This window comes from Anabas testudineus, chromosome 2, assembly GCF_900324465.2.
Source record: "Anabas testudineus chromosome 2, fAnaTes1.2, whole genome shotgun sequence".
In the NCBI taxonomy this organism is placed as follows: Eukaryota; Metazoa; Chordata; class Actinopteri; order Anabantiformes; family Anabantidae; genus Anabas; species Anabas testudineus.
The window spans coordinates 6878263-6891776 of NC_046611.1; the positions used below are offsets into that span (position 1 = coordinate 6878263).

At 41.0% G+C, this 13514-nt stretch overlaps 1 protein-coding gene across 1 annotated transcript in view; it reads left to right on the forward strand.

The window, feature by feature from the left end:
* Window positions 1–13514, forward strand: part of si:ch211-132g1.7 (prostaglandin F2 receptor negative regulator) — a 51220-nt gene that overhangs the window by 17085 nt on the left and 20621 nt on the right. Inside the window, exons 6-11 of the mRNA XM_026362373.1 lie at window positions 6457–6603; window positions 6699–6853; window positions 7323–7443; window positions 8352–8571; window positions 8670–8857; window positions 13327–13434. Of these exons, the coding sequence (XP_026218158.1) occupies window positions 6457–6603; window positions 6699–6853; window positions 7323–7443; window positions 8352–8571; window positions 8670–8857; window positions 13327–13434 (939 nt within the window). The remainder of the gene's footprint in view (window positions 1–6456; window positions 6604–6698; window positions 6854–7322; window positions 7444–8351; window positions 8572–8669; window positions 8858–13326; window positions 13435–13514) is intronic.

Genomic DNA, 13514 nt, shown 5'->3' on the forward strand with positions numbered 1-13514 from the left:
GAGACATTGACAGTATTTTCCACATATCAACGTGTTGATGTAACAAACGTGCAATTGTACAAAACGGTGAAAGATCAAAACAGTACATCCTGAACTCTGTTATTTTGAGCCTTAAGGTACAATAACAACTATCTACACAGAACACTGAAAAATTCCTGAAGCCTTTGGGATCCATGTTACATTTAGAAATATCAACCAGGCTCCATCAACACACACACACACACGCGCGCACTTCAATGAGGACAATGCTACAATATCAAGGATGAAGAACTTGTTATTACTCTTTGTGTGTGGGTGTGTGTACATATAATACTGTGCACATCTTGTCCACATACCTACTGCACACTTGTGCATGTGTGTACCTGCTCGGCATTTTACTGTGTGTGAAAGTGAAAACTTTCTCTGGAGAGTAAATACTTTACATACATACTTCAAACAATGTCTTTATCTGTTTATGTGTGTGTGTGTCTACCACACATTCCTTTTGGCCTGAGGGTTTTACTTCATACCACACTTGCAGACACACACCTACCATGACAACATGTCTAATTGACTATAGTTACAGTATATATTTCATTCTCGCTCCCCAACAGTAATAGCTTAAGCTTTGAATGCATGTTGTGTGTGTGTGTGCGTGTGTGTGTGTGTGTGCGCTGTCAACGTCAGTTCCTATTCCACTGATGTGCAGCCTTGAGGATTGCCCCCTCTTCCCACAATGCTTTGCTAAAAGCGCAGCCTATCAGGACGCACAAAAAGAGTTGGAGAACTAGTTTATTAGCTCCCCACAAGCAGTGCACACACACACACACACACACACACACAGACAGAGTTAAAGAGGGTGTGATTTGCCTCACCCTTAGCTACACTTTGCCTGTGTACATGTTGTTATGTCAGATGGGATTGTTGTCAGTGAAGCCACAAAAAAAAAAACGCTTGTATCTTATGCAAACTCCTGTTTTTTAACATTTCAATAATAATATGCTGACAAAAATGTGTCTGTTTTCTGTCAGTAGTATCTTATGTTTATGTCTAAACGAGACCAGTGTCACTTTCACAAAGAAACTCAACTTTCAACATGTGAAATAATCTCATGTTATTTATCCTGTAAGACTGTGAGACCCAGCCCTGCAGCTGTACCACAGACCTAATTAGATTCTATGTATTTCCTGATTAGAAGAGATATGTTCACACTGTCCTTTAAAACATTGTGTAATGCAGATTAATGACACCTATAATGAGTTAATAAGAACGGCAGAATTTACAAATATGGCACCATCATTATAAAGCCTGACAACAGACACTTGACACCTGTAAACCACTGACAGTCTAATCACATCATCTAACAGCTTCATATGAGGCAGAACTGAAAGTGATCTTCCCCACGTTCCCCAACATATCTCTGTACATACCGTTACAGTAAGAACCAGAACGGTCAGAGTTCAACCAGGAAGTCGATCTGTAAACTTTGTTGGATGTTTACAGCAGCGAATGTGGGCCACACTGTTCCTGCTTGAAAACAAATACTGGACGATGGAAAACAAATGTTTTTGTCGTGTCTGTTTTGATATGAAACCATATAGAGAGACCGTGAGACAGGTGGCTGTCTATTTCATGTATATTGATATAGTCCAAAGTCCAGGAGCGGCTCAGTGTGTCTCATGCTCCCCCGAGCTGGAATTTAACGTGAGACTTCTTCTTCTTCCATGTGTGACCATCACTGTTGCTGGGCTCCATCAGAAAATGCACCACTATCATTTACAGCTTTTCCAATTTTTATTGTTGTCACGGTGGAAATTCCCAATTACAAAGTGTCACAAAAAAAAGTCTGCAGCTCTTGCAACATCAGAAACTGATTGCATGTCATCTCTGATAAATATTGGAAATTATCCACACGATGAACAACATCTCTGTGATCATGGTGGTGGAAAATGAAGAGCTGAGCCACTTAAAGCTCTTTATTACCGAGCAGAACAGAAAATGAACAATTGATTTGAGTTCCTCTGCACTCCGACCGACTGGCCTCACGTCTCACACAATGAGGAATTCAGTGATTATGAGTGAATCTCTGTGCCGTTCAGCTGCTTCTGCATGCTGAGAGGAGTCTGTGGAGGTCGTAGCCCCAGTCCTCTGGAATTGTGCCAGCATGACTGAAAGGAGACCCCGAGACCTCTGTGCAGACACCCTGGAGGGACTGTGTCCCTGCTGACCTGTGAGGCCCAGGTGGAGTAAGAGGGGAATTAATGGAGCCAGTGAGGGAATGTATCTCAGTCCTCATACTGTAGAACCATTACTTCATAGTGATGCTGCTCTAATCACTAGTTTTTTATTAACACTGGGTCAGATGTCTGACATGAATCCCCAGTTTCTCACTTTCAACAAAACTTCTGTCAAATTGTCAGTCAATAGTCTTTTATTCTGTTTGTGTGAAGGCAACTCGAATAAAAGATTTTACTTTATTTCATACTGGATTAACTGTACCACTTAGTTTCCTGCCTGAGGAAACAGTTAAAGTTGCTTCCTGCAGCTTTCCAGCCATTTCCTAAATTTGGAGAAAATCTATGCTTCAGTGAAATTTAAAGCAGCTAAATTAAGGAGGTTGTTCATAGCCACAGGGTGTATGAAGCTCCAGTCTGTGGTTTTTAGTATCTCCACTGTTCAGTGTCCTATGTTGTTGTTGGAGCTCTTCTCATTATCACTTACAGAGTGCAGTCTCTATGATTTTCAAGACACCTGCAGTATTTTTTATTTACAATTATCTTTATAATAAAGTGACAGGAAAGCCTGACATGGGTAATATCAGATTACTGTAATCTGCCTATGCACACAGTAATCTGATTACATGTTGTTTGAGTTGCCGTCTATGATGTCAAAAGTACATCTGTTCAGTGTGTGTCAGCCCGTACTTCCCCTTCATCCTCGGAGACCCCGAGAGTGCTGATAGAAAGGAGGAACGGCTCGAGTGGCTTGTTCACGGCAGGTTTTCCTATAACACACACACACACAAACGCCTGCACACTCCGATGAAACCAGAGCGTCTCAAATGCCTCGAGTTGTTTTGGCAGAATGCAACATTCTTCTGCTCCTGGAAACCACTGACTCTGCCATGGTTGGGAGTTCAACCCAGTGGCACTGGCACTGCCAAGTTTAGAGATTCACTCGCCCTCTTCTGCTTGTTAGAAACATTTTATCATGGCACTGAGCCCACCTGTAAATGAGCCGAGTCAGAAAACAGACTGACCAAACACGTTGTAGCCTGGCATCACGCCTTTTGAGCTCCCATTGAAAAACAGCTGCTGAAGGTCATGGTTTCTTTTTAGCATAGTCATTTTACACTGCCAATTCAAGCTGGGTTTACCACACCAATACACCACCACACAGGCATGAATGGGTCTGTGCCGACCCTCATTTAAACGACCTCAAGAGCTAGTTTCACTCCAGCATGTTTGTAGGAAGACCCAAGGCGACATGGGGTGCTAAGGGAAGGGGTGTGAAATCTTGATGACATGTGACTGTGAAACCAGCTACTGGTGTTTTACCTCCAGTACAGTAGAGTGGTCACACACTGTGTGCAGTATGATAATTATTACTGTCACATGTAACATGATTAAGTGGTCCGACATAAGGAGCATTGTGATGTGCAAATGGTTGGAAAGCAGCAGATGAAGGTGCTCCATGTATTCTTGTAGTCTCACTCCAACTCCAACTATCCGTTAACGCCTTACTTCTCTGGAACCGCAGATTAAAACGGTATCTTCATTCCCCCCCAGCTTTTCATCAACCACATGTTGCTGCAGGAAACTGAATCTGTGACCATAATCCTTTATAGTCATGTTGTAATTTGGCAATCATTAAAAAAACACAGCAAATTTAAAATTTGATTTTTCAAGTATTTTTTACAGGAAAATGAATATTTCCTTTTTTTTTTATACTTTTCTATATAGAAGCTGAAAATCTTTGGGTTTTGGAGTGTCTGAACTAAGATAATTGAAAAGGCAAGATGTTTGGATAGTGCTTTCATACTGTTTTAAACATTCAGTATGTTGACTAATGATATCGTCTGTGAGTAGCAGAAAAATAATAAATGAGACATCATAACATTTGAAACAGCAGCAGTTGGTGGCAAATGAATGTCACCATTATGTTCCCAGCAAACTAAGAGTCTCTAACTAAGAGTGGCTGCTTAAAATGAACACATGCAGAGTGATGCAGATGAAAGCAGTTTGTTGTGTTATTGACATTGACCTATTTTTCACTCTGTCTCCCCGAGCCCCACGCTAATAGAGCCTTTTCTTCATTTTAAAACATGTCTTTACACAATTTCTGCTCTGCTAAGCTCAACAGAGTGCAGAAGATAACGTATGGAGCACACAGGTCTTTATTAGAGACTATGTTGAATTTACTCAACTTAGTGTTTTTTAGACCTTCAGGTAAATAATAAAGCCATAATGTGTCATACATTCAAAAATAAAGTAGTTGGTATACTATACTATACTTTAGAAATCTAACCATTTAATTTTACCTTACAAATCATTATAATTTTAGTAAAACATTGTATACCGCCCTTGCTGCAACATTACTATTTATAAATGTACCAATTCTTTCATCTATTAATCCAAATCTATAAAGTTGCACCAGAGCCAGTTTATCAACGTAGGTTTTCCACTGACTGATTCTGTCAAAGAATTTACTGAATCATGAAATGTATATATTTAGTAAGTGTTTGGTGTTTGGACTTGAGATTAGCCAGAATTCACTGACGAATCATTAACTCAGTTATCAGCTTTAGGTCGTTTCAGTTTCCCCTCGTACTGTTTGACTACGTACAGTAACAGAGCTCCTGAATTTTGGTTGTTATGCTCGACTAAATAAGGGAACATTTCAGTGAGAGAGAGAGAGAGAGAGAGAGAAAGGCGCGTGGCTAATTCACAGGGAAGCTTCACACATTTCATCCATCAAAGTGCGTGTGTGTGTGTGTGTGTGTGTGTGTTTCACAGCAGATGGTGACAGTGCATGAGTCAGTGTGTGTGTATGACGTCCAACTGACATCACGCAAACGCCCTCCGTTGCCAAACACACACACACACACACACACACACACACACACACACACAGAGTTCCTTGTAGCTATAGTGTTGTGCTGTGTGTGTTGGTCAGTGGCATGTATTGGCGTGTCTACATCCTCAGGTTTGTGTCAGTGATTTCTACATACATATACTGTGTGATTGTGTGTTTGTGTGTGTATGTGTGTGTGTGTGTGCGTGTGTGTGTGTGTGTGTGAGTGTTTCCTGTTCATTGACGCGTTGAGGTGCAATCTGGATGTCTGACTGAGAAGACCTGCCTCACCACCTACAGTTCACACACACTTGCACACTATTAACACTGATACACACCTCATCTCGCACAGTCAAGTTTTTATTTCAGGTCTATTTCTGTGGTCTGGCTTGAGCACCGAGCTCTATTTAAGGACCAAAAAAAAGAAACACAAATGACTGTGCTTTTGTCAGGTGATTCTGGACTGTAGTAAAAGTGACAAATCCTGGCATTGACTGACAACACCCTGTTCTCTGGAAGCAGCACTCGATTTATGGATCGTTGGTTTTAGTTGTTATATCATCAGAGTACAGATTCTCCCCCCTTTGGAACAAGTGTAAATTTCAGCCTCAATGATGCAGATCATACAGATGATTAAATATAACGGCCTCTGTATTAGTTTGGCTTTCATATTGCTAAGATCCATGTTGGATATATTGGAGGTTTCAGAATAAAATGAGTTCCCCAGTAAAAATCACAACTCGAAGTTGGTGTGAAAGCTATTTACATCATCATTATAATGGCAGAAGCGCCGAATAAAACCTGGCTTGCAGTCACGATTCCATTTTAATCAAAGCCTCTGTTGTGCTTTTGAGTACAGAACAATATCATGTCTTTCAACAGGCAATGGTTGTGGGTTGGTATTTATTCCTTTGTTTAGGCCTTTTATGGTTTGGCACGTTTTTACTGGTACTGACAGGTGACTCAGGGTGTCACATTCACCCGTGGTCAGTGCAGCTCCACTCCTTTAAACCAAGTTAGGATTCAGGATCTGTCAATCCCAGGAGCAGGTGTTCTAAACCAAACTGCTCTGTACCGGTATTTGTAGTCACTTGTGGGATCTCATTCCCTTACATGGGACTGTGCCTCTCGGCATAGCCAGCTGTGTGCTGGTTCATACCAGTTGTATTAGCAACAGCTTTCTCAAGAACAACCCTGAAAAAGTCTCCACTTGCCCGGATAAACACTAATTGTAGGGGAACAGGAAGTTGCACAAAGTGAGCTGAAACACCGCAAACACTGCTTTATAGACAGCCCACCAGTTGCTAAATACTTATACCAGTCAATGAAAACATCTAAATATCTGCTCTGCTTTATCAAAAGTAGTAGAGTGTAACTTTACTCTCCTTCACTCTGTCTCCACAGAACCAAACTTCACCCTGACACTTGCACCTGTCCAGAATCCGCAGATGACAGCTGAACCCACAGAGCTGGCGTGCAATGTGACCAACATCGTTCATTTACCTGTGGGAGGCCGACTGGGTGTCGCCTGGGAGCACACCCCACTTCCTGGTACTCTAAGCTATTCTGTTAAAATTAGGTAAAAGGATGACTCAGTGCTACAGACTACTCGCTTTTAATCTGTCCAATCACCTGCACTTGTTTAGGGGATGATCCTCAGGCTTCACAACCCGTTGGTTCCCTGGACGGCAATGGCAACCTGTTGCCAGGACCGACGTATTCTGACCGGCTGAAGAGTGGTGTGATATCTCTGAGCAGAGTCCAGCCCAACACATTCAAACTGCAGATACTTCGCACACAGGTAGCAAAACAGAAAGCTGTAAACATCATACCTGATGGAAAATTGCCTGCTTTTACATTTAATGTTACGGTTTCTTTTATTCAACTACGGTTGTTTTACAGCTTGAGTTATTTTTTGCAGATGTGGATTCCAAATAAAATATAATCACCTAATGTATCATCACCAGAATCTTGTTAAAATCAGCTGCACATTTACCACCAAGTTGCTAGCCAACAGATTCATTACAAAAAAATGTCAGCAGTAAAGCAGTAAATTTCACATGTGAAAATTTGTCCAAAAGATCTGGACTAGCATTTGTCACCCACCGTCAGATTCAATACTGTTTAAATTACGTTCCTTTTCTTCTTTTTCTTGGAGTAAGTTATTTTAATGTTTTTTTGTAGGGTACTTAGTCAACACAGTTTGATCTATATCTCTATACAGTATAGAAACTTCCTGATGTTAATTCATTTTCACTTTTCCTTTGTAGGAGATCGACATGGGTCAGTATGTTTGTACTGTGTCTGCATGGACTCTCAGCAGCCAGGGAGACATGGTGAAGACTGTTGAGTACAAAAGCTCACCGGTGACTGTGAGATGGGATGCCAAACGTAAGGATCATTTATTTATTTATTTATTATTTATTTATTTATTGTATTTATTATCTGCAGTTTATACACAAAATAAACTAGTCCTAATTTTGGAATAGCAAATGGGAACTTGTTGATTGAGTTTTAACCTGAAGAGTTGAGCCTGTGTTCAGATTTTTATGGGTAGTATATGTCAGAACTGAGTTTAGAGTAATATTCAACTATTTAAACTCTCCTAAAGAATAAAGTTTTGTGTAAAACACTACGCTAAATAACAAAGGCAGGTTGCTTTTAATCCTATATTATCACATATCTGTATTTCATGTAGATTACAGTGCTGAACACAGTTACACATAGCATGGGCCAAAGAGTGTGTGTGTTCGTTTTGTGCTGCGGATAAATCATTGTTTGCTTGTGGCACCTTTACGCCTACAGTCTCTGCAGGTAACGGTTGTAAAAATCCTGGTCGTATTCTGTGATTTAATGAGGTACCTGGAAAAACAAAGCCATTAAATCACATTCATGATTAAGAAAACCCTGTTCTGTGATAGTTACTGATACCCTGCTGTTGAGTTTTATGATTCAACTCTAACGACTGGATATCGTTTCCAGACTTCATAGAAAAAATCCTTGCTATAACAACAGACTTCTTGTTGTCTCAGACTCTCTTCTTTACTACACACACACACTCTCCCTCTATTTCAGTCCCACATGCTGAACTTGGTGCCCTCAATTTAGCTAATTGAGCCATGATGTAACTCCACTGCTCTTTGTGTGTCTGATTCTGTGTGTGTGAGGCTTTTTGCATCAGAACAAGTTCATAGTGTAATAGTTTATCACTTCCTGTCAGGGGTTTCCCTCCCCAGATGGCCTGGTTGTCTGAATCATGTCCTTTCATCAATTAATCAATGGCCTGGTGGTGTTTTCAGATCCATCTCTAAACGTTGTGGCCAAACGTATCCGCGAAGCCTCGGCAGGCGGGTCTACCTTTGAGATGAGCTGCACCGTGTCCACTCAGAACCTTGGGGAGGCGGGCTACTCGGTGCTCATCCAGTCACAGGAGAGCCTGGGGAGCACTGTGAGAACCATCATGACTCTAAGCCCTGACAACGTCGTGCAGCACGGAGGAGCCACAGACCCCAACAGGAGGTACAGACCTGGAAACATTACGTTAACACACTTAACACTGCACTGGAACCTGCATTTTATTTTAAAATATAATAATCTCTGTCTATCTGTCCACTCAGGGACAGTCTGGTTCTAACAAAGTCCGGTCCAGCAGAGTTTCGGTTTCGCCTGGCAGGCGTCCAGTTGACCGACAGAGGTTTCTACTGGTGCGACATCACTGCATGGACAAAACAGCAGCCAGGCCAAGCGTGGACCAAAGCCACAAGTGCCGAGTCGAACAAAGTCAGAATCGACTTTCAAGAAAATGGTGGGTCACGTGTGTTTTGTGTTTATCACATCATTTTCTTCAGTAGTTTAAACCATCAACCACAGTAGGGAGCTGGGCACGGAGTCACCAGGTGTATGGAGTTATATCCGGTCACCATGTATCTTTAACTTTTTAGTTCCACTCACATTTTGCAACATTTCAAAGATTTTGTCTCAAATAGTTTTACTATAAAAATAAATGTTTTACCATGACATTACATTTGTCATGTAAGTAGTGTATTATTGGATTTGATGTAGTTTTGCGTCAAAGTGATGAAGTACTTTACTTTGTCAGATATTTACTTGCCAAAAAAGGCCCTCTCCTCTTGTTGTTTATCTGTGAAACTAAACGTTCACATCTGAATTTAGAGTGGAAAACCCACTTGAAGAACCAGCTGCTGCCCTGTTCTCTCCTCTGAGTTAAAGTTACAGTAAATGTTCCCACTGTTCTGCGTCACTGTGCCTCTACTTAATCCTTCACACGCTGTTTGTAGCCTGGTATTTTATTTTTAATAGATTGTTAATAGATTGACAAAGCGCACAATAGGACAATGTAGGAAGATTCATCATTCATTTAAAAGCATTTTAGTTATTGAATCTTCATGACAGTCTGAACAATAGTGAATAAATTGATGCTAAGTTCAGTTATCTTGGAAGTCCTGGGTTTAGTGTGTTAGCAGTTTTGTTCTGTATATTTCTTAGACACACACATCCTCCACCCACAGAGTGTTAATGATAACCAACATATATTCCTTCATAATGTGCAAAGAGATAGATGCAAACACACACACCCTAAGCCCTTTGACGCCCACCACAGCCACTGGCCTACTTAACTTTCTTTGATCTGACTGGGAAGTGGGAGATAGGAGGAGGAACAGGAGCGTCAGACAGGAGAGGAAGAGGATGAGGGAGACGACAAGGTGGAAACGAAAGAGAGAGAGAGAGGGAGGTGGTGAAGTGGACTGAGGGGGAGGAAGAAGTGGACAGGGAAGGACAAAAGGTGACACAGAGAGGATACTGTGGTAACAGAGACAAATGAGAGGACAGGAAGGGGAGAAGAGGGAGGATTAAAGAGGACGGAGGAAAGGGAAGGAATAATTGACTTCTAGAAGAGAAGGAGGATAATAAGAACAAACACTGGAAAGAGGAACTAGGAAGAGTGGATTCAGCGTTTGTATAGATCAGAAGCTTCAGTAACAGACTCTCATGTACTTTATGATGCAGTCACATGTTGTGAAGGCTTCGATTGCAGTTTACAGATTCATCAAATGTTAGTGTGTGGATCAGTAAGAAAGGTATGTGACCAGTGGGTAAAACGACACACAGCTGCAGGAGCACGTGCAGAACAGTGAGAGAGAGTTAGCCTGGCTTTAGTAGGCCAGACCATTTTACTACAAATAATGTGGAGTTCAGGTTCTATACATTTAGCCAAACGTCTAATTCTTGTACAGCTTTCTACTTCATATCTTTTTATACTTCTTAATGATTGGAAATTTATTATAGTATTAAAAAATCTCAAATATATAGGTTGACATTTGCCTCATAAGTTCAGTTTATGTTGAGCTCTTGAAGACCAACTTTCATCTTCCTCACAGGAGAACAGGAGCCCTTGAGCATAGCTTCCTCTTTGTAGGTCTACCACTTGCCATTTTTGTCCTCCCCTGTTCTATCCACCATCATTTCAGTCTCTCACCTCCCCCTCCTCCCATCTCTCACGCCCCTCCCTCTCTCCATGGGACATCTTCAAAGTGAAGCCCTTTGGCCAATCAGCCAGCTGCATAGAGCTGCACCGCTGCTTTCCTTTTTCTTTCTCTGCCGGCTCGTCTGTGTGTAAACCTTCAACTTTTCAAGTGTGTGTATCCAAGTCGAACATCTTGAGTTGACCCCACACAGAGCAACACAACACACACAGCATTCAAGCTTCAAGCTGAGCAGTATTCAGTAACCCCTTATATTTGCCTTGGGGGACGGAAGTGTGTAAGTGTGAGTGCCTGTTACAAGCTGATCCACCAGCTGGCAAGTCTCCCAAGGATCCAGCTGTATCTTGAATGTTGTTGTGGTGTTTCTGCCTGTACAGGGATCTTCCGTGAGTCTGGCCGGCAGGTCGACTAAATAAAAATTGTTTAAGTGATTGTCGTAGTGGGATGTCAACATAAATCCTTAGTGAGCACAGGTGAAAAATCTAAAGGTTTCTATAGAGTCAGAACAGTATGATAGATAGATTTTACATTTCATCCAATCATGTCATATAAGTAAAAAAAATACTTTTTTAGAATTTTGATTTTCATAGTCTCGTATCTTTATTCAGTTTCTGCAACTTTACTGCTGAGACCTGAGACACAGTCTGTATGTTTACATGCACTCAAGTAACCAGGTTACAGTCGACTTTCTCAACTGAGCTGATTTCTTAACTGTCATCTAAAGGAAGAAAGGAAGGAAACCTGTTAACCATAATCGGGTTAGGGGATTAGCCAATCCTGATTTCTCCCAGAGAACTCTGACTACTTTGCTGTATAAACGCGTAACCAGGTTTCTAATCAGCTTTTTATAAGCACATGTGCAGGACGACGGCTTCTGACACTCGCCAGAAATCCTGAGAAACCCGTTTTCTCTGAGTAACCTGGCTACATGAGTGCATGTAAATGAGAAAGATCTCAGTTCAGTCATATACTCACCCATCATTTTGGAAGCTAAACTGTGCGGTTTTATACAAATAGTTGTTAGATTTACCCACTGTTCCTGTTTAACTGAAGTCTTGTTTAAAACCATTTGTCTTTTTCAGACCTGCATGAAAATGTTAAATGTTGCAAAAAATAATTAAACCCAAGACGCAACTGTCGATGTCTTAATTTATCTTCAGAGTGGAAAAGGCTCTGAAATGTTGAGATATGATACAGGATGGTTATTTTTTGCACTAGTAATTCCCGTTTCAAGGGATTTTCCACCTTGTAACAGCGAGATTAAAGACATTGTTTTATAAAGTTGTTATTTGAGGACTGTCTGATGACATGCTTGCAGCAATTTACAATAAACACAGACATGCAAGGATTTCTAAAACTAGAGATCTGGTAATAGAAAATGAGAAGAAAATATAACTATGCAGAACATGCTGCTGATAATTAAAAAGTCCCTCAAAGTAAATAAATGGTCTCCCAAAAAAAGGAACAATGAATATTTATAGTATTTTGTAGCCAAGCTTCTGTTATGTAGGACATTTAGGGACTGGGCCTTTTAAACCATTTCCTGAATGCTCCTGTTAGATTTCAGAAAGGGCCGATTGGCTCACTTACAACTCACCAGAGCCACAACAACAGGCTGTTTATGCAACTTCAGTGCATGTGTTACCCAGTGCTTTGTTTGTAGTGCAGCATTCTCTGAGAAACCATATTAAATGCATCAGAAAGTATCTGCAGACTGTAAACTACGGCGACTGTAGCTGCTCGTAGGGAACTTTTTGACCTTGATCTAGGTCACCTTCGGTCAAATTGAGCTCATTAATTTGTATGTTAGACATTATTCTTCACACACTGCTCAACATTGCACTTTCAAACACAAATATTTGCCTTGGACCCCACTTTTATGGTGGTCCATGTATAGCAATTGGTTTGTTTGCCCATCTGTCTGTCCGCTGATCCATCTGTCTGCAACGCTTGAGTCTCATGTCACATTTGGTGGGATGGGGATGATTCCTAAGGATTTTGGTGACACAGCTCATGGCCTTGGGGACGGGGTGCCGGCTTAGTAGCATCCCAAGTTGGCTTGCTAACAGGAAGGAGGGAGTTAGATGGAGAGTAAAGAGAGTTCTGCACATGCAAAAAAAAGACCCTGTCCAGTCCATCCATTACTGTGGGTGAAATTCATTTTGATGGGGTTATCTGTAAGTTGAGTCACGTCAAATGGACCAGTTAAAGTGACTAAACTTCCAGATTCATCAATTACAAGTTGCCATAGTTTTTGCGACACTTGATACACAAAGGGAAAGTAAATGGCCAGAACCAAACACAGTCACTACATTTAAATATTAATTATTAAAATTAAACACATAAAGATGGCATTGGAGTTTACATCTGCACTGCTGAGATTTTACTCATTAGTAGAATCTTATACATATAATTAATATAATTAACCATCAAACCTGGAAAATATATTGTTATTAATCTATTTCTGTCAGCCTCTTTACCAATGTTACAGCTGTTTCCTGGTTGTTGAGTTTATGCTATCAGAAAAATATCAGATTCAGACTTAAAAGCAGTATTAACCATCTGAAAGCTGCGCTGAACAATTTTTTTACTCTGGAGAAGCTCACATCTCCTGTCGTTCCCCTGGGGTATGAATTATGGGATGTGTAGGTTTAAAAACGGCCTGTGTTTAAATGAATCCTTTTGATCTCAGTTGAGTTTCTCTGATGTTTTCTGTGTCAAATGCTTTTTGAATAAAGCTCATCCGAGCTGATGTGTGTTGGTGTTGCAGGCCCATCCTTTTCCATCGCCATCCAATCAGACGACACCAGTGTTTATCCGTCAAAAACCGCCAAGATGAAGTGTTCGCTCAGCGTCTCTGGATCCTCACCAACGACTGGTACAGCACACACGTACTACACATATATGTAGATGTTTTCACAGGTACACACATAAATCGTGGTGAGTTACAGCTACAGC